General features: G+C 61.8%; 1 protein-coding gene and 1 pseudogene across 1 annotated transcript; both read left to right on the plus strand.

Moving 5' to 3' along the window:
- The first annotated feature begins 846 nt into the window (after window positions 1–846).
- On the plus strand, window positions 847–7200 carry LOC126652436 (neuroligin-2-like; annotated as a pseudogene).
- A 3430-nt stretch (window positions 7201–10630) lies between these two features.
- Window positions 10631–19265, plus strand: LOC126652435 (fibroblast growth factor 11-like). The gene is given in 8 exon segments (XM_050339171.1): window positions 10631–10665; window positions 10667–10811; window positions 10861–10898; window positions 12315–12445; window positions 14987–15066; window positions 15068–15091; window positions 17204–17402; window positions 19177–19265. Coding segments are annotated over 8 exon segments (741 nt in total).
- Window positions 19266–19700: the final 435 nt, after the last annotated feature.

Below are 19700 nucleotides of genomic sequence, written 5' to 3' on the forward strand. Positions count from 1 at the left end.
CCCCCTGACCTCCCCTGCCCCACAGGGCTGTTCCAGTGTCCCCGTGTCCCCAGTCCCTGATGGGGTCCCCCCTTGTCCCCCTGTCCCCACCCTGGCCATCCCCGTGTCCCCAATCCCTCCCACCCCCCGCCCCCTGACATCCCCCGCCCCTCAGGGCTGTTCCAGTGTCCCCCTGTCCCCAATCCCTGATGGGGTCCCCCTTTGTCCCCCTGTCCCCCCTGCCCCCTGACATCCCCCATCCCTGCAGGGCTGTTCCAGTGTCCCCTGTCCCCCACCCCTGACCATCTCCGTGTCCCCAATGTCCTCCCATCCCTGTGTCCCCCTCCCTGACCGTCCCCATGTCCCCAATCCCTGAGTACCCCCCTCCCACCCCTGGCCACCCTGTGTACCCCACTCCCAATGTCCCCCGCCCCCTCAGGTTTGTTCCAGTGTCCCCAATCCTCCCACCCCCTGTCCCCCCGACGCCCTCCGCCCCCTCAGGGCTGTTCCAGTGTCCCCTGCCCCCTGACGTCCCCTGCCCCCTGACGCCCCTCCCGTCCCCCCAGGTCTGTTCCAGTGTCCCCTGTCCCCCTGCCCCTGACACCCCTCCCTGTCCCCCAGGTCTGTTCCAGTGTCCCCCTGCCCCCTGACACCCCTCCCCTTCCCCCCAGGTCTGTTCCAGTGTCCCCCTGCCCTCTGACACCCCTCCCCTGTCCCCCCAGGTCTGTTCCAGTGTCCCCTGCCCCCTGACACCCCCTCCCTCCCAGGTCTGTTCCAGTGTCCCCTGCCCCCTGACACCCTCTCTGTCCCCCCAGGTCTGTTCCAGTGCCCCCTGCCCCCTGACACCCCCTCCCCTGTCCCCCCCAGGTCTGTTCCAGAAGGCCATCGCGCAGAGCGGCACGGCCATCGCCAGCTGGTCGGTGAACTACCAGCCCTCAAGTACACGCGGCTGCTGGCGGCCAAGGTGGGCTGCGAGCGCGCCGACACCGGCGCCGCCGTCGAGTGCCTGCGGCGCCAGCCCTTCCGCGCCCTGGTGGACCAGGACGTGCAGCCCGCCCGCTACCACGTGGCCTTCGGGCCGGTGGTGGACGGCGACGTGGTGCCCGACGACCCGAGATCCTGATGCAGCAGGGCGAGTTCCTCAACTACGACATCCTCATCGGCGTCAACCAGGGCGAGGGGCTCATGTTCGTGGAGGACTCGCTGGAGAGCGAGGACGGCATCTCGGCCTCCTACTCGACTTCACCGTGTCCAACTCGTGGACAACCTGTACGGCTACCCCGAGGGCAAGGACGTGCTGCGGGAGACCATCAAGTTCATGTACACGGACTGGGCCGACCGCGACAACGGCGAGATGCGGCGCAAGACGCTGCTGGCGCTCTTCACCGACCACCAGTGGGTGGCCCCCGCCGTGGCCACGGCCAAGCTGCACGCCGAGTACCAGTCGCCCGTCTACTTCTACACCTTCTACCACCACTGCCAGACGGACGCCCGGCCCGAGTGGGCGGACGCGGCGCACGGCGACGAGATCCCCTACGTGTTCGGGGTGCCCATGGTGGGCGCCACCGACCTCTTCCCCTGCAACTTCTCCAAGAACGACGTCATGCTCAGCGCCGTCGTCATGACCTACTGGACCAACTTCGCCAAGACGGTGGGTGTGGGGCTGGGAGGGTTGAAGGAAGAGGGTGGGGGTTTGGGTTGGTGGAGGGGGTTGGGGGGGTCTTTTTGGGGGGTTCTTCGGGGTGGGGCCTTGGGTGGTTCCTTGGGTGGTTCTTTGGCTCCTTGGGTGGTTCTTTGATTCTCTGGGTGGTTCTTTGGTTCTTCGGGTGGTTCCTTGGGTGGTTCTTTGGGTAGTTCTTTGATTCTTGGGGTAGTTCTTTGGTTCTTTGGGTGTTTCTTTGGGTGGTTCCTTGGGTGGTTCCTTGGGTGGTTCTTTGGGTAGTTCTTTGGTTCTTCTGGTGGTTCTTTGGTTCCTTGGGTGGTTCTTTGGTTCTTTGGGTGGTTCTTTTTGGAGGGTTCTTTGGGTGTTTCTTTGGGTGTTTCTTTGGGTGGTTCTTTGGGTGGTTCCTTGGGTGGTTCTTTGGTTCTTTGGGTGGTTCCTTGGGTGGTTCCTTGGAGGGTTCTTTGGTTCTTTGGGTGGTTCCTTGGGTGGTTCCTTGGGTGGTTCCTTGGGTGGTTCCTTGGGTGGTTCTTTGGGTTCCTTTGGTTCTTTGGGTGGTTCTTTGGGTTGTTCCTTGGGTTGTTCTTTGGTTCCTTGGGTGCTTCCTTGGGTGGTTCTTTAGTTCTTCTGGTGGTTCTTTGGTTCCTTGGGTGGTTCTTTTTGGAGGGTTCTTTGGGTGGTTCTTTGGGTGGTTCTTTGGGTGTTTCTTTGGGTGATTCCTTGGGTAGTTCTTTGGTTCCTTGGGTGGTTCTTTGGTTCTTTGGGTGTTTCTTTGGGTGTTTCTTTGGGTGGTTCCTTGGGTGGTTCTTTGGTTCTTTGGGTGGTTCTTTTTGGAGGGTTCTTTGGGTGGTTCTTTGGGTGTTTCTTTGGTTCCTTGGGTGGTTCTTTGGGTGGTTTCTTGGGTGTTTCCTTGGGTGGTTCTTTGGGTGGTTCTTTGGTTCTTTGGGTGTTTCTTTGGGTGGTTCCTTGGGTGTTTCTTTGGGTGTCTCTTTGGGTGATTCCTTGGGTGTTTCTTTGGGTGGTTCTTTGGTTCTTTGGGTGGTTCTTTGGTTCTTTGGGTGTTTCTTTGGGTGTTTCTTTGGGTGGTTCCTTGGGTGGTTCCTTGGGTGGTTCCTTGGGTGGTTCTTTGGTTCTTCAGGTGGTTCTTTGGTTCTTTGGGTGGTTCTTTGGGTGTTTCTTTGGGTGTTTATTTGGGTGGTTCCTTGGGTAATTCTTTGGTTCTTGGGGTAGTTCTTTGGTTCTTTGGGTGGTTCTTTGGTTCTTCAGGTGTTTCTTTGGGTGGTTCTTTGGGTGGTTCCTTGGGTTGTTCCTTGGGTTGTTCCTTGGGTAGTTCTTTGGCTCCTTGGGTGGTTCTTTGATTCTCTGGGTGGTTCTTTGGTTCCTTGGGTGTTTCTTTGGGTGTTTCTTTGGGTGGTTCCTTGGGTGGTTCCTTGGGTGGTTCCTTGGGTGGTTCTTTGGTTCTTTGGGTGGTTCCTTGGGTGGTTCCTTGGGTGATTCTTTGGGTGGTTCTTTGGTTCTTTGGGTGGTTCTTTGGTTCTTTGGGTGTTTCTTTGGGTGTTTCTTTGGGTGGTTCTTTGGGTGGTTCTTTGATTCTTCAGGTGGTTCTTTGGGTGTTTCTTTGGGTGTTTCAGTGCAGGGTTGATGGAGGGGTTGAGTGGTTGGTTGGGTGGTTCAGTGGTTGGTTGGTTAGTTGGGTTGTTGGGTGCTCAGTTGGGTGGGTGGTTGGTTAGTTGGGTGGTCGGTTGTTCATTGGGTGGGCAGTTGGTCAGTCAGGTGGTCAGCTGTTGGTTATGGTGGTCAGTTGGGTGGTCAGTCGCTGGTTGAGGTGGTCAGTTGGTCAGTTGGGTGGCCAGTTGCGTAGTTGGTTGGTCAGTTGGGTGGTCACTCATTGGTTTGGGGTGGTCAGTTGGGCAGTCAGTTGCTGGTTTGGGGTGGTCAGTTGGTCAGTTGAGTGGTCGGTTGGGTGGTTGGTTGGTCAGTTGGTCAGTTGGGTAGTTGGTTGGTCAGTTGGTCAGTTGGGTGGTTGGTTGGTCAGTTGTGTGGCCAGTCCTTGGTTGGGGTGGTCAGTTGGTCGGTTGGGTGGCTGGTTGGGTAGTTGGTTGGTCAGTTGGGCGGTCACTCACTGGTTGGGGTGGTCAGTTGGGTGTTCAGTCCTTGGTTGGGGCGGTCAGTTGGTCGGTTGGGTGGTCAGTTGGGTAGCTGGTTGGTCAGTTGGGTGTTCAGTCACTGGTTGGGATGGTCAGTTGGGTGTTCACTCACTGGTTGGGGTGGTCAGTTGGGCAGTCACTCACTGGTTGGGGTGGTCAGTTGGGTGTTCACTCACTGGTTGGGGTGGTCAGTTGGGCGGTCACTCACTGGTTGGGGTGGTCAGTTGGTCAGTTGGGTGGCTGGTTGGATAGTTGGTTGGTCAGTTGGTTGGTCAGTTGGGTGGTCAGTCACTGATTGAGGTGGTCAGTTGGGCAGTCCCTCACTAGTTGTTTGGTCAGTTGGGTGGTCAGTTGGTTGGTCAGTTGGGCGATCACTCAGTTGTTTGGTCAGTTGGTTGGTCAGTTGGGTGGTCAGTTGGGCAGTCACTCACTGGTTGGTTGGTCAGTTGGGTGGCCAGTTCTTGGTTGGGGTGGTCAGTTGGTCAGTTGGGAGGTCAGTTGGGCGGTCAGTTGGGCGGTCACTCACTAGTTGGTTGGTCAGTTGGGCAGTCACTCGCTGGTTGAGGTGGTCAGTTGGTCGGTTGGGTAGTTGGTTGGTCAGTTGGGTGGCCAGTTGGGCAGTCACTCACTGGTTTGAGTGGTCAGCTGGGCGGTTGGTTGGTCAGTTGGGCAGTCACTCACTAGTTGTTTGGTCAGTTGGTTGGTCAGTTGTTTGGCCAGTTGGTCAGTCACTCACTAATTGTTTGGTCAGTTGGGCAGTCAGTCACTGTTTTGGTTGGTCAGTTGGGTGATCAGTCGCTGGTTGGGGTGGTCAGTTGGTCGTTTGGGTGGTCAGTTGGGTAGTTGTTTGGCCAGTTGTGTGTTGAGCCGCTCAGCTGGGTCACCCCCTGCGCTGTTCCTCACCCTCCCTCCCTCCCTCCCTTCCCTCCCTCCCTGCAGAGACCCGAACCAGCCGGTGCCCCAGGACACCAAGTTCATCCACACCAAGCCCAACCGCTTCGAGGAGGTGGTGTGGACGCGCTTCGACGGCAAGGACAAGCGCTACCTGCACATCGGGCTGAAGCCGCGCGTGCGCGACCACTACCGCGCCAACAAGGTGGCCTTCTGGCTCGAGCTGGTGCCCCACCTGCACAACCTGCACCAGCTGCCCCACGCCTCCACCACCACCCGCCTGCCCCCGCCCCGGGACCCCGCGCGCCCCGGCCACGCGACGGCCGCCGTGGTGCCGCCAGCGCCGCCGCTCCCGAGGAGGAGGAGGATGATGATGATGAAGATGGGGGGCCCGGGGGTCGCCGGCGCTTCGCCCCCTTCCCGGGGGACTCCCGGGACTACTCGACGGAGCTGAGCGTCACCGTGGCCGTGGGGGCCTCGCTGCTCTTCCTCAACATCCTGGCCTTCGCCGCCCTCTACTACAAGCGGGACAAGCGGCCCCCTCCCTCGCCCCACCCCCACCCCCAGCGAGGCCCAGGGGTCCCGCGGCGCCTCAGCCCCCCACCCACCAGGGTGGTCCCTGGGGCTCCCAACGACCTGCTGGGCCACGGGGGGCCCCGAGGAGGAGCTGGCGGCGCTGCAGCTCAAGCACCCCGAGAGGGGCGGGCTGGGGGCGGTGCTGGGGGTGTTGGGGTGGGGGGAGGAGGAGCCCCGAGGCCGGGCTGCGCCCGGCCGCGGGACCCCGGACTACACGCTGGCCCTGCGCAGGCGCCCGAGGACGTGCCCCTGCTGCCCCCAACACCATCACCGTGGGGCCGGGGGCTGCTGGCCCTGCACCCCTTCGGGACCCCCTTCCCCACCCCCCGGGCCACAACAGCACCCTGCCCCACCCCCACTCCACCACCTGCGTGTAGGCGGCTCGGGAGCCCTCCCCCACCCCCTGAAACACCCCCCAACAAATGGACTTTTTGGGGGTCCCCTGTGTGCACACCCAGAAGGGAGACAACACCCCCACCCCACCACCACCCCCAAGGGGACCCCTCCTCAGAAGGGAACCTCCCAATAGGGGACCCCCCAATAGGGGACCCCCAATAGGGGACCCCCGGTTTGGGGACCTCCCCAATAGGGGAACCCCCAAAGGGGAACCCCCAAGAGGGGAACCCCCAACAGGGGACCCCCAGGTTTGGGGCCCCCTCAAGGGAACTCCCAATAGGGAACCCCAGTAGAGGAACCCCCAGTGGGAACCCCCCAAGGGAATCCCCAATAGGGGACCCCCATGGGGAACCCCCAATAGGGGACCCTCCAACAGGGAACCCCAATAGGGGAACCCCAATAGGGGAACCCCCAAAGGGGAACTCCCCATCAGGGAACCCCCAATAGGAGACCCCCAGTTTGGGGAACCCCTCAATAGGGGATCCCCAATAGGGAACCCCCGGTTTGGGGAACCCCCAATAGGGAAACCCCCAAAGGAACCTCCAATAGGGGAACTCCCAATAGGGGACCCCCTCAATAGGGGAACCCCCAGAAGGGGAACACCCCAAAGGGGAACCCCAATAGAGGACTCCCAATAGGGAACCCCCAAAGGGGAACCCCCAATAGAGGACCCCCAATAGGGAACCCCCAATAGGGAATCCCCTGTTTGGGCCCCCCCATCAGGGAACCCCCACCCAAGGGACCCCCCTGCACTCCAAATTGGGGGTCCCCCCACCCGGTTCCACTGAAGACTGTGGGGAACCCCCAATTCCCTCTCCCCACCCCCATGGACACGTAGGGGTGCTGAGACGCATGGGGACCCCTCCCCACCCTGGGGACCCCCTCCTTCCCTTTCTGAACTCGGGGACCACCCCCTCCCAACCTCAGGGACCCCCCGGCGCATGGGAAGCCGCCCTCCCCTCGCAGGACACCCAGGTCACCCCCTGAGCGATTTGGGGGCGGGAAAGGGGGTGTCACGCCCTCCCCACCCCTGGGCCCCCCAGCCCCCCTGAAGACACTCGGGGAGGGGAGGGGTTTGGAGACCTGGGGGGATTTGGGGGTCCCCTCTCCCCGTCACCGTTGCATGAGGCAAACCCCCAAATCGAGGCATAACCCCCAAAATGAAGCAAAACCCCAAAAGAGGCAAACCCCCAAAAGAGGCAAACCGGGGTTTGGGAAAGGAGGGGAGGGGCAGCGTCTCCTCCCCGCCCCTCCCCACCCTGCTCCCCCTCCCCCTCCCCCTCTTTCGGTTCTTTTGCGCTTTCTGTACAAAGAAATTTGTGCCAAACGCTGGGGGTCCCTCCTGCCCTCCCCTGGCCCCTCCCTGGCCCCTCCTCCCGGCCCCTCCCCCGCTCCTCCCCCCCTCGGAGGCTACGACCTTTGACCCCCTGAGAGCGTTGCCATGGCGACCGTGGGGGGGAGGGGTCACTGTGACGTCACCGGTTGCCATGGAGACGCTTCCGGGGTGCCCCAGGGAGGTCACCCCTGTGACGTCATTGGTTGCCAGGGTGACGTCATTGGTTGCCATGGAGACATCACCGGTTGCTGTGGTGACATCACTGGTTGCCATGGTGATGCCCCTGGTTGCCATGGCAACGCATCTGGGTCCCACGGCAGTGTCCCCCCGTGACGTCACTGGTTGCCATGGAGACATCACCGGTTGCCATGGAGACATCACCGGTTGCCATGGAGACATCACCGGTTACCATGGTGACATCACTGGTTGCCGTGATGACGTCACTGGTTGCCGTAGTGACGTCACCAGTTGCGATGGTGACATCACCGGTTGCCATGGATACATCACTGGTTGCCATGGTGACATCACTGGTTGCCGTGGTGACGTCACTGGTTGCCATGGTGACATCTCTGGTTGCCATGGAGACATCACTGGTTGCCGTAGTGACATCACTGGTTGCCGTAGTGACATCACCGGTTGCCATGGAGACCCCCTCGGGTACCACAGCAGTGTCCCCCCCTATGATGTCACCAGTTGCTATGGAAACGTGACATCACCCTGATGACGTCACCATTTGGGGAGGGGGGAGGGATCTCCCCGGTTGCCACGGCAACCCCTCCGGGTCCCCCCTCCGTGTCGCCCCTCGGTTGCCATGGTGACGTCACCGGTTGCCATGGTGACGTCAATCGATGTCCCCGGTTGCCATGGTGACGGCCCCTCCCCCCGCGACTCCTCCTCGCCCCTCCCCCCACCTGAGAGCATCTATTTTTATTCCCGGGGGCGCAGGGGGGCGGGGGAGGGGCGGGGGAGGGGCGGCCCTGCGGGTGTTTTTAAGAAAAGAGGAAAAAAAAAGGAGAAAAAAGGAAGAAAAAAAAAAACAAAAAAAAAAAACAACAAAAATTTTCCCCAAAAAAGCGAATTTTGTGGCGCCGCCGCCGGGGGGCGCCAGAGAGCACAGGGGGTCGCCATGGAAACAGAGAGGCCACGCCCCCTCCGCCTAATGACGTCATGCCATGGGCTGGGCGGGAGGGGGCGCTGGGGATGGACTGGGAGGGACTGGGAGAGAACTGGGATGGACTGGGAGGGACTGGGATGGATTGGGGTGGAACTGGGATGGACTGGGAGGGAGTGGGGTGGAACTGGGATGGACTGGGAGGGGATTGGGGAGACTGGGAGGGACTGAGAGAGAACTGGGATGGACTGGGAAGGACTGGGAGAGAACTGGGATGGACTGGGAGGGATTGGGGTGGAACTGGGATGGACTGGGATGAGCCCGGATGGACTGGGCTGCCCTGGGATTGCACTGGGATGCACTGGGCCATACTGGGATGCAATGGGCCATACTGGGATGAACTGGGCTGTACTGGGCTGTACTGGGATGCCCTGCTTCATACTGGGATGAACTGGGCTGTACTGGGCCGTACTGGGATGCCCTGCTTCGTACTGGGATGAACTGGTTTGGACTGGGATGAACTGGGATGCCCTGGTTTGGACTGGGATGCTCTCAGATGCCCTGGTCCATACTGGTCTGTACTGGGATGAACTGGGCTGTGCCCATCCATACTGGGAAGCTCTGAGCCATACTGGTCCATACTGGTCCATACTGGGATGCACTGGGCTGTGCCCATCCATACTGGGAAGCTCTGAGCCATACTGGTCCATACTGGTCCGTACTGGGATGCACTGGGCTGTGCCCGTCCATACTGGGAAGCTCTGAGCCATACTGGTCCATACTGGGAAGCTCTGAGCCATACTGGTCCATACTGGGAAGCTCTGAGCCATACTGGTCCATACTGGGATGCACTGGGCTGTGCCCATCCATACTGGGATGCTCTGGTCCCTACCCGTCCATACTGGGAAGCTCTGATCCATACTGGTCCATACTGGGAGGCCCCGGTCCCTGCCGGTCCGAACCTGCTCCGTACTGGTCCCAACTGGTCCGTACTGGTCCCAACTGGTCCTCCCCGTCACGTCCCCGCCGCGGGGGATGCTGGGAATGGGCGTGGCTTTCCCCCAGGCCCCTCCCCCACCCCACTGCGCCTGCGCGAGCCCCGCGTGCGCGCAGACCCCTCCCGCCCCTCCCCTTCCCCCTCTCCCCTCCCCCAACCTCCAGCCCCTCCCCTCCCCCTCCCCCCTTAAAATCCCAGCCCAGCGCCGGCCCCTCCCCGCTCGGCAGGACCCCAGGCGCCGCAGAGACCCCCGCCCCTCCCCACCGAGACAGGGACCCCGCCCCTCCCCCACCGGGAGACGGAGAGAGGACCCTCCCCCCACCCCTCCGGGCCCCTCCCCAATTCGCGGGAAATCTTCCCCCTCCCCCAATCCGCCCCTCCCCCACCCTCAATAGCAGGGACCCCCCCTCAGGCCCCTCCCCCACTCATGGGACCCCCGCCCCTCCCCACCTCGCAGGAAGCCCCCTGACCGGCCCCTCCCCACCCCGAGAGAGAGGGGGCCCCTCCGCCCCTCCCCCGGCGGGAACCCCTCCTTGGCCCCTCCCCACATTCGCCCCTCCCCACCTCGCGGAGACCCCCACCCCTCCCCCTCCCCCGCGATCAGGCTCTCCTCAGGTGGGGAGGGAGGAGCAGGGACCTCACCCCACCCCCGGGGCCTCGCGCCGAGTCACGTGACACCCCCTCCCCCAAATTTTCGTGACCCCAAGCCCCACCCCCGGTGACCCCCTGACCCCTCCCCACGGTGACCCCCTCCCCACAAACCCCTGTGACGCCCCTTCTGACCCCCCAGCCCCTGCCCCTCAGACCCCCAAAACCGGGAACCCCCGTGACCCCTCAGAACCCCCTGCCCCTTAACCCCCCCAGGACCCCCAAAACACCTCCAGGACCCCCAATCCTCAAGCCCAGAACCCCAAATCCTCAGGACCCTCCAAACCCCCTCTAGGACCACCCAACTCCTTCCCAGGACCCCCAAACCCCTCCAGGACCCTCAAACTCTCTCAGGACTCCAAAACCCCTCAGAACTCCCATCCCCAGGACCCCCAATCCCCAGGCCCTGCCCCCTCAGGCCCTTAAGCCCCTCTAGGCCCCCAACTCTCCCAGAACCCCCAAATCCCCCAAACCACCCCAGGACCTCCCAAATCCCCTAAAGCCCCTCTAGGACCCCCAACTCCCCTAGATTCCCCAAAGCCCCTCCAGGACCCCCAAACCCCATCAGGACCCCCCAGAACCCGCAATCCTCTCCAGGCCCCCAAATCTCCCCAAATCCCCCAACTCTCCCCAGACCCCTAAACCCCAGACCCCCTCCAGGACCCCCAACTCTCCTCAGTCCCCCAAACCCCCTCCAGACCCCATTAAAACCCCTCCAGGACCCCCAACTCTCCCCAAATCCCCCAACTCCCCTCCAGAGCCCCCAACTTTCCCCAAACCCCCAACCCCCTCCAGGACCCCAAATCCCTCCATCCCCAAATCCCCCAAACCCCCTCCAGGCCCCCAAGCCCCTTTCAGTACCCCCAAAGCCCCTCCATCCCCCTCCCCCATGGCAGCCTTGGCCAGCTCGCTGATCCGGCAGCGCCGGGGGAGGCAGGCGCGCCCCTCCCCGTCCCGCAGGGCCTCGCGCCCCCAGCGCCCCCGCCCCCCTCCTGTGCCAGCAGCAGCTCCAAGGGCTCGTGGCCAAAGTCCGGGGGTGCGGCGCAGGAGGAGACCCCGCGCAGCCCCCGGTGAGGGAGGATTTGGGGGTATGAGAGGGTTTTGTGTGAATTTGGGGAGTTTATGAGGGAGTTTGAGGGCTATGAGGATTTGGGAGGGTATGGGAAGGTTATGGGGGGTTGAGAGGTGTTATGGGGGTTTGAAGGTTATGAGAGGGTTTGAGGAGATAAATGAGGTTTGAGAGGAAGCTACTAGGAGGTTATGAGAGGATTTGGGGGGGGTTATGGGGGGATTTAGGAGGGTTATGGGGAGTTGGGGGGGTTATGGAGGGTTATGAGGATTTGGAGGGTTATGAGGGGGTTATGGGGAGTTTATGAGGGGGTTATAGAGGATTTAGGGTTATGGAGATTTGAGAGGGTTATGAGAGGATTTGGGGGTTATGGGAGTTGGGAGGGTTATGGGGAAGTTATGGAGGGCTATGAGGATTTGGAGGTTATGAGGAGTTTATGGGGGATTTGGGGGTTATGAGAGGTTTATGGGAGGTTATGAGGGTTTGAAGATTTGAGGGGCTTATGGGGGACTATGAGGGATTTGGGAGGGTTATGAGGGAATTTGGGGGATTATGGAGAGGATTTGAGAGGTTATGGGGGAGTTATGGGGGGGCTATGAAGGATTTGGGGGGTTATGGGGGTTTGGGGCTGTTATGGGGGGTTATGGGGGCTATGAGAGGATTTGTGGGGGTTATGGGTGGATTTGGGGGAGTTATGAGGGGTTATGAGGATTTGGGGGGGTTATGAGGGATTTGGAGGTAATGAGGGAGCTATGAGGGATTTGGGGGGGCTTAAGGAGGAGTTATGGGTGGATTTGGGGGGGTTATGGGAGGGTTATGAGGGATTTGGGGGGGTTATGGGGAGATTTGAGGGATTTGAGGGGATTTGGGGAGGAGTTATGGGGGTTTGGGGGTTATGGGGAGTTATGGGGAGTTTAAGGGAGGTTATGGGGGATTTGGGGGTTATGGGGGGATTTGAGGGGTTATGGAGGAATTTGGGGGGTTGTGGGGAGTTTATGGGGGTTATGAGGAAATTTGGGGATTTGGGGGGGTTATGGGGGATTTGGGGATTATGGGGGGTTATGAGGGATTTGGGGGATTGTGGGGGGATTTGGGGGAGATTTGGGGAGGTTATGGGGTGATTTGGGTGGGTTTTGGGGTTGTTTGGGGGATTTCAGAGGGGATTTTGGAGGGTTTTTAGGGGTATTGGGGCTGTTTTGGGTGGGTTTTGGGGAGTGTTTGGGGGTTTTGGGGAGATTCGGGGCATTTCTGGGGATTTTGGAGGGTGCTTTGAGGGTGATTTGGGTGGGGTTTGGGGGGTGTTTTGGGGGTAATTTGGGGGTGATTTGGGGGGTGTTTGGGGGAGTTTTGGATGGTGTTTTGTGGGGTGTTTTGGGGTGTTTTGAGGAAGTTTTGGGGCGTGTTTTGGGGAAGTTTTGGGGGTGTTTTGGGGGAAGTTTTGGGGGGATTTTGAAGGTTTTTAGGGGTGTTTTGGGGGTGTTTTGGGGTTGTTTTGTGATCCCAGAGCCCTGACCCCCTCCCCGGCAGAGCCGCAGCTCCGCGGGGCCATCGCTCGGCTCCGGGGTCACGGCCACTTCCTGCACATGGGACCCGGCGGGCGCCTCGGCGGCACCTGGGAGGAGGCGGGGCCTGGAAGTGAGGGCGGGGGCCTGGAAGTGAGGCGGGGGCCTGGGAGTGAGGGGCGGGGCTGGGAAGTGAGAGGGCGGGGCCTGCTGGGAGGAGGCGGGAGTCTGCTGGGAGGAGGCGTGGCCTGGAATGGGGGTGGGGCCTACTGGGAGGAGCGGGGCCTATGGGGAGGCGGGACCTGCTGGGAGGGCGCGGGCCTGCTGGGAGAGGCGGGGCCTGAACTGAGGGGCAGGGCCTGCAGAGTGAGGGGCTGGGGCCTCATGGGAGAAGGCGGGTCTGGAAGTGAGGGCGGGGCCTGGGAGTGAGGCGGGACCTGCTGGGAGGGCGGGGCCTGGAAGTGATGGGCGGGAGTCTGCTGGGAGGGGCAGGGCCTAGAAGTGAGGGCGGGGCCTCCTGAGAGGGCGGGGCCTACATGGAGGAGGAGGGGCCTATGAGGAGGGGCAGGGCCTCGAGGTGAGGCGGCGGGCCTGGAAGTGAGGGTGGGCCCTCCTGAGAGGGAGTGGGGCCTGCTGGGAGGAGGAGGGGCCTGGAAGTGAGGGGCGAGGTCTGCTGGGAGGGGTGGGGCCTAGAAGTGAGGGGGTGGGGTCTGTAAGTGGGGCGAGGCCTCCTGGGAGGAGGTGTGGCCTGGAATGGAGGGGTGGGGCCTACTGGGAGGAGGTGGGGCCTGGAAATGGGGGCGGGGCCTGCTGAAAGGAGGAGGGGCCTATGGGGAGGGCGGGACCTGGAGTGAGGGGCGGGGCCTCCTGAGGAGAGTGGGGCCTCGAAGTGAGGGCGGGGCCTGTAAGTAGGGGGCGGGGGCTCCTGAGGGGCGGAGCCTGCTGGGAGGAGGTGGGGCCTGGAAGTGAGGAGGGGCCTCATGAGAGGGGCAGGGCCTGATGGGAGGCGGGGCCTCCTGAGATGGGGCGGGGCCTCCTGAGAGGGGGTGGGGCCTACTGGGAGGGGTGGGGCCTGGGACTGGGGGTGGGGCCTGCTTAGAGGGGGTGGGGTCTGGAGACTGAGGGGCGGGGCCTGAAGTGAGGTGGGGCCTCCTGAGAGAGGGTGGGGCCTCCTGAGAGGGGCGGGGCCTACTGGGAGAAGGAGGGCCTATGGGGAGAAGGCAGGGCCTGGAAGTGAGGAGTGGGACCTGGAACTGAGGGGCGGGGCCTCTTGGGAGGAGGCGGGCCTTGAACTGAGGGGCGGAGCCTTCTGAGAGAGGGTGGGGCCTCCTGAGAGGGGCGAGGGGCTGCTGGGAGGAGGAGGGGCTTGTGAGTGAGGGGAGGGGCCTCCTGAGAGGGCGGGCCCTGGAACTGAGGGGCGGGGCCTGGAACTGAGGGGCAGGAGCTCCTGAGAAGGGCGGGGCCTGCTGAGAAGAGGAGGGGCCTATGGGGAGGGGCGGAGCCTGGAAATGAGGGCGGGGGTTTAAAGATGGGCGGGGCATGAGGGGAAGGGTGGGGCCTAAGCGGGGTGGGCGGGGCCAGACAAAGAGTGGGTGGGGCTTGAGTGGGGGTGGGTGGGGTTTGAAAGGAGGGGTGGGGTCTGAGGAGAGGCGGGGCCAGGCAGAGTGGGAGGGCCAATGGGAGGCGGGGCCGGGGCGGTGCTAAATGGTGAGGGGGCGTGGCTTGTGGTGAGTGGGTGGGGCTAAGAGGGAGGGGGAGTGGCCTGTGGAGAGTGGGCGTGGTCTGAGGATGGGCGTGGCACATCAAAAAAGGGCGTGGCCATGTGTGGAAGGGGTGGGACCTCGATGAGGGGGGCGGAGTCTGGGAGAGGGGGTGGGGCTAAATGAGAGTGGGCGTGGCCTCATCAAGCCCCTCCCCCCATTCCGCTGAACCCGCTCCCCGCGGGGGGTCAAAGGTCATGGCCGTCCAGGCGTTACTGGGATGGACTGGGATGGACTGGGGGGGGTTACTGGTTTGAACTGGTTTGAACTGGTCTGAACTGGGGTCCCATTCCAGCCCTGTTTAACCTGATCCCGGTGGGGTTGAGGGTCGTGGCCATCCAGGGGTGACTGGGCTGAACTGGGATGGACTGGGATGAACCGGGATGAACTGGGGGGGGTTACTGGTTTGAACTGGTTTGAACTGGTTTGAACTGGTCTGAACTGGGATCCATTCCAGCCCTGTTCAACCTGATCCCGGTGGGGCTGAGGGTCGTGGCCATCCAGGGGTGACTGGGCTATACTGGAATGAACTGGGATGAACCGGGATGAACTGGGGGAGGTTATTGGGATGAACTGGTCTGAACTGGTCTGAACTGGGGTCCATTCCAGCCCTGTTCAACCTGATCCCGGTGGGGCTGAGGGTCGTGGCCATCCAGGGGTGACTGGGATGAACTGGGACGAACTGGGCTGTGCTAGGCTGAACTGGGGGGGGTTACTGGTTTGAACTGGTTTGAACTGGTCTGAACTGGTGTCCATTCCAGCCCTGTTTAACCTGATTCCGGTGGGGCTGAGGGTCGTGGCCATCCAGGGGTGACTGGGATGAACTGGGACGAACTGGGCTGTGCTAGAGCTGAACTGAGGGGAGTTACTGGTTTGAACTGGTTTGAACTGGTCTGAACTGGTGTCCATTCCAGCCCTGTTTAACCTGATCCCGGTGGGGTTGAGGGTCGTGGCCATCCAGGGCACCCGAGCCGGGCGTTACGTGGCCATGAACGGGGGCCGGGCTCGTCTACACGTCCGTGAGTGACCCTTCCCCCCCCAAAATTCCCACCCTGGAACCCCCAAAATCCCACCCTGGAACCCCAAAACGCGGCTCAGACCCCCTTCCTGAAAAGCCCCCAGGGATCCCAAAATCCCCCCCCCACCCCCCAAAAAAAAAACCCAAGAACAGAGCCTGGGGTTCTCCCTGGGGCTCTGGGGGGGATTCCTGTGGGTCCCTTCGACTCCAGGGGGGTCCCTTTGAATCTGGGGGGGTCCCTGTGGGTTTGGGGGGTCCCAATTGACCCCCGTGTGCCCCCCCAGGTCCATTTTATGCCAAAATGTCACTTCAAGGAGTGCGAGTTCGAGAACTACTACATGCTCTTGGGGGGTCCCTGGGGTGTCCCTGTGATTCCAGGGGGGTCCCTGTGACTCTGGGGGGCTCTCTATGACTCTGGGGGGGTCCCTGTGGTTTGGGGGTCCCAATTGACCCCCATGTGCCCCCCCAGGTCCATTTTATGCCAAAATGTCTCTTCAAGGAGTGTGTGTTCGAGAACCACCACGTGCTCTTGGGGGGTCCCTGGGGTGTCCTTATGGATCCCTGTGACTGAGGGGGTCCCCATGACTTGGGGAGGGTTTTGGGGGGTCCCTGTGGGTTTGGGGGGTCCCAATTGACCCCCATGTGCCCCCCCAGGTCCATTTCACCCCGGAGTGCCGCTTCAAGGAGTGTGTTTTCGAGAACTACCACGTGCTCTTGGGGGGTCCCAGGGTGTCCCCATGACTGGGGGTGGTCTCTATGACCCAGGGGGGTTTCAGGGAATTTTGGGGGGTCCCAGGTGACCCCCATGTGCCCCCCCAGGTCCATTTCACCCCGGAGTGTCACTTCAAGGAGTGTGTTTTTGAGAACTACCACGTTCTCTTGGGGGGTCTCTATGACTCTGGGGGGCTCTCTATGACTCTGGGGGGGTCCCTGTGGTTTGGGGTGCCCCCAATTGACCCCCATGTGCCCCCCCAGGTCCATTTCACCCTGGAGTGTCGCTTCAAGGAGTGTGTTTTCGAGAACCACCATGTTCTCTTGGGGGGTCCCTGTGACTCTGGGGGGGTCCCTGTGACTCTGGGGGGCTCTCTATGACTCTGGGGGGGTTTCAGGTGCCCCCAATTGACCCCCATGTGCCCCCCCAGGTCCATTTCACCCCGGAGTGCCGCTTCAAGGAGTGTGTTTTCGAGAACTACCACGTGCTCTTGGGGGGTCCCTGGGGTGTCCCTGTAGATCCCTGTGACTCTTGGGGTGTCCCCATGACTCAGGGAGGGTTTTGGGGGGTCCCTCTGATTTGGGGTGCCCCCAATTGACCCCCATGTGCCCCCCAGGTCCATTTCACCCCGGAGTGCCGCTTCAAGGAGTGTGTTTTCGAGAACTACCACGTGCTCTTGGGGGGTCCCTGGGGTGTCCTTATGGATCCCTGTGACTCTGGGGGGGTCCCTGGGTGTCCCCATGACCCAGAGGGGTTTCAGGGGGTCCCAGGTGCCCCCAATTGACCCCCATGTGCCCCCCCAGGTCCATTTCACCCCGGAGTGTCGCTTCAAGGAGTGTGTTTTCGAGAACTACCACGTTCTCTTGGGGGGTCTCTATGACTCTGGGGGGCTCTCTATGACTCTGGGGGGGTCTCAGGTGCCCCCAGGTGACCCCCATGTGCCCCCCAGGTCCATTTCACCCCAGAGTGCCGCTTCAAGGAGTGTGTTTTCGAGAACTACCACGTTCTCTTGGGGGGGTCCCTGTAGATCCCTGTGATTCCAGGGGTGTCCCCATGACCCAGGGGGGTCCCTGTGGTTTGGGGTGCCCCCAGGTGACCCCCATGTGCCCCCCCAGGTCCATTTCACCCCAGAATGTCGCTTCAAGGAGTGTGTGTTCGAGAACTACCACGTTCTCTTCGGGGGGGGTCCCTGTGACTCTGGGGGTGTCCCAGGGTGTCCCCATGACCCAGGGGGGTTTCAGGGGGTCCCCAATTGACCCCCATGTGCCCCCCAGGTCCATTTCACCCCGGAGTGTCGCTTCAAGGAGTGTGTGTTCGAGAACCACCACGTTCTCTTGGGGGGTCTCTATGACTTTGGGGGGGTTTGGGGTGCCCCCAATTGACCCCCATGTGCCCCCCCAGGTCCATTTCACCCCGGAATGTCGCTTCAAGGAGTGTGTGTTCGAGAACTACCACGTTCTCTACGCCTCAGCCCTGTACCGGCAGCGGCGCTCGGGCCGCGCGTGGTACCTGGGGCTGGACCGGCACGGCCGCCCCATGGCCGGGCCCCGCGTGCGCAAGGACAAAGCAGCCGCTCATTTCCTGCCCCAGCTGCTCGAGGGTGAGGGGAGAAACCCTAAAAAAACCCCCCAGGAACCCCCCACACACAGAGCTGGCACCAGGAAATGCCCCTGTGGGATCGCCCGGCTCAGCTCAGCCATCCCAATCATCCCATCCCAATCGTCCCATCCCAATCATCCCATCCCAATCCCATCATCCCAATCATCCCAATCATCCCAATCATCCCATCCCATCCTATCATCCCATCCCATCCCATCCCACCCATCCCAATTGTTCCATCCCATCCCAATCATCCCATCCCATCCCAGTCATCCCAGTCATTCCAATCGTCCCATCCCATCCCAATCATTCCATCCCAATCGTCCCATCCCATCCCATCCCATCCCATCCATCCCAGTCATCGCAATCATCCCATCCCATCCCATCCCATCATCCATCCCATCCCATCCCATCCCATCCCAATCAGCCCATCCCAACCATCCCAATCATCTCATCCCAACCCATCCCATCCCATCCCATCCCATCCATCTCATCCTGCCCAACCCATCCATCCCATCCATCCCAATCATCCTATCCCAATCATCCCAATCATCCCATCCCACATCCCATCCCATCATCCCATCCCATCCCAATCATCCCATCCCAATCATCCCATCCCAATCATCCCATCCCAATCATCATCCCAATCTTCCAAATTGTTCCAGCCCATCCCATCCCAATCATCCCAATCATCCCAATCATCCCAATTGTTCCATCCCATCCCAATCATCCCAACCATCCCATCCCATCCCATCCCATCCCATCAATCCCATCCCATCAATCCCATCCCATCAATCCCATCCCACCCCATCCCATCCCATCCCACCCCATCCCATCCCATCCCACCCCATCCCATCCCATCCCATCCCATCCCATCCCATCCCATCCCATCCCATCCCATCCCATCCCAACCATCCCATCCCATCCCATCCCATCCCATCCCATCCATCCATCCCATCCCATCCCATCCCATCCCATCCCATCCCATCCCAACCATCCCATCCCATCCCATCCCATCCCATCCATCCCATCCCATCCCATCCCATCCCATCCATCCCATCCCATCCCATCCCATCCCATCCATCCCATCCCATCCCATCCCATCCCATCCCATCCCATCAATCCCATCCCATCCCATCCATCAATCCCATCCCATCCCATCCATCCCATCCCATCAATCCATCCCATCCCATCCCATCCCATCCCATCAATCCCATCCCATCCATCCATCCCATCCCATCCATCCCATCATCCCATCCCATCACATCCCATCCCATCAATCCCATCCCACCATCCATCCCATCCCATCCCATCAATCCCATCCCATCCCATCAATCCCATCCCATCCCATCCCATCCATCCCCATTTACCCCTCTTAGGGGTGGGATATGAGGAGTGGGGGTGAGGGTTGGGATTGGGGGTGGGAGAGCGCCCTAGGACCCCTCAGAGACCCCAGGAATTTGGGGATGGGACCCCCAAGATTTTGGGATGGGACCCCTAGGAATTGGGGATGGGGCTGGAAGTGGGGATGGGGTCGAGCCTGGGGATGGGGTCAGAAGCCCAGGGGATGGGGTCGGAGACTTTGGGATGGGACCCCTAGGAATTTGGGGATGGGGCTGGAGACCCAGGGGGTCTCTGTCTGGGGGAGGGATTTGGGGGGGTTCAGGAGTCCCTTTCTGGGGTCTCTCCCTGGGGGAGTCAGGGGTCCCTTTCTGGGGGTCTCTCCTGGGAGGTCAGGGGTCTCAGGACCCCCTCAATTCCTCCCCCCCCCACAGTCGCCCTGTGCCGGGAGCCGTCCTGCACGAGGTTGAGGGCCCCAGGACCCCCTGGGGACCCCCACCGGGGACCCCCGGGTGACCTCTGACCCCCCACTGTGACCTCTGACCCCTCCCCACTGTGACCTTTGACCTCTGACCTGGGACCTGTGAATTCCCTCCCCTGCACTGAAAGAAACCCCCACGGGAGGCCCCACCCCCAAAAAACCCCTCCCCACCCCAAAAGACCCTCCCCACCCCAAAGAGACCCCTCCCCCACCCTGGCACGTGGGGGACACGAGCCCCACAGGCCCACGCCCCCTTTTGGTGACCCGCCCACCATCGGACCACGCCCCCTCGTGGTGACCACGCCCCCATCTCGCAGTGACGTCACCCACCGAGCCACGCCCACCTCCCCGACGAGGCCCGCCCTCTCTACGACCCCACTGTGCCCCCCTCAGCCTCCCCGCGCCGACAGCATCAGGCCCCCGCCCCCTCCGCGCAGGCCACGCCCCCTCCCCTCCCCCGCATGATTGACAGGTGTA

The sequence above is a fragment of the Myiozetetes cayanensis genome, unplaced genomic scaffold (genome assembly GCF_022539395.1).
Source record: "Myiozetetes cayanensis isolate MyiCay16 unplaced genomic scaffold, myiCay2020 scf852, whole genome shotgun sequence".
NCBI classification, from domain to species: domain Eukaryota; kingdom Metazoa; phylum Chordata; class Aves; order Passeriformes; family Tyrannidae; genus Myiozetetes; species Myiozetetes cayanensis.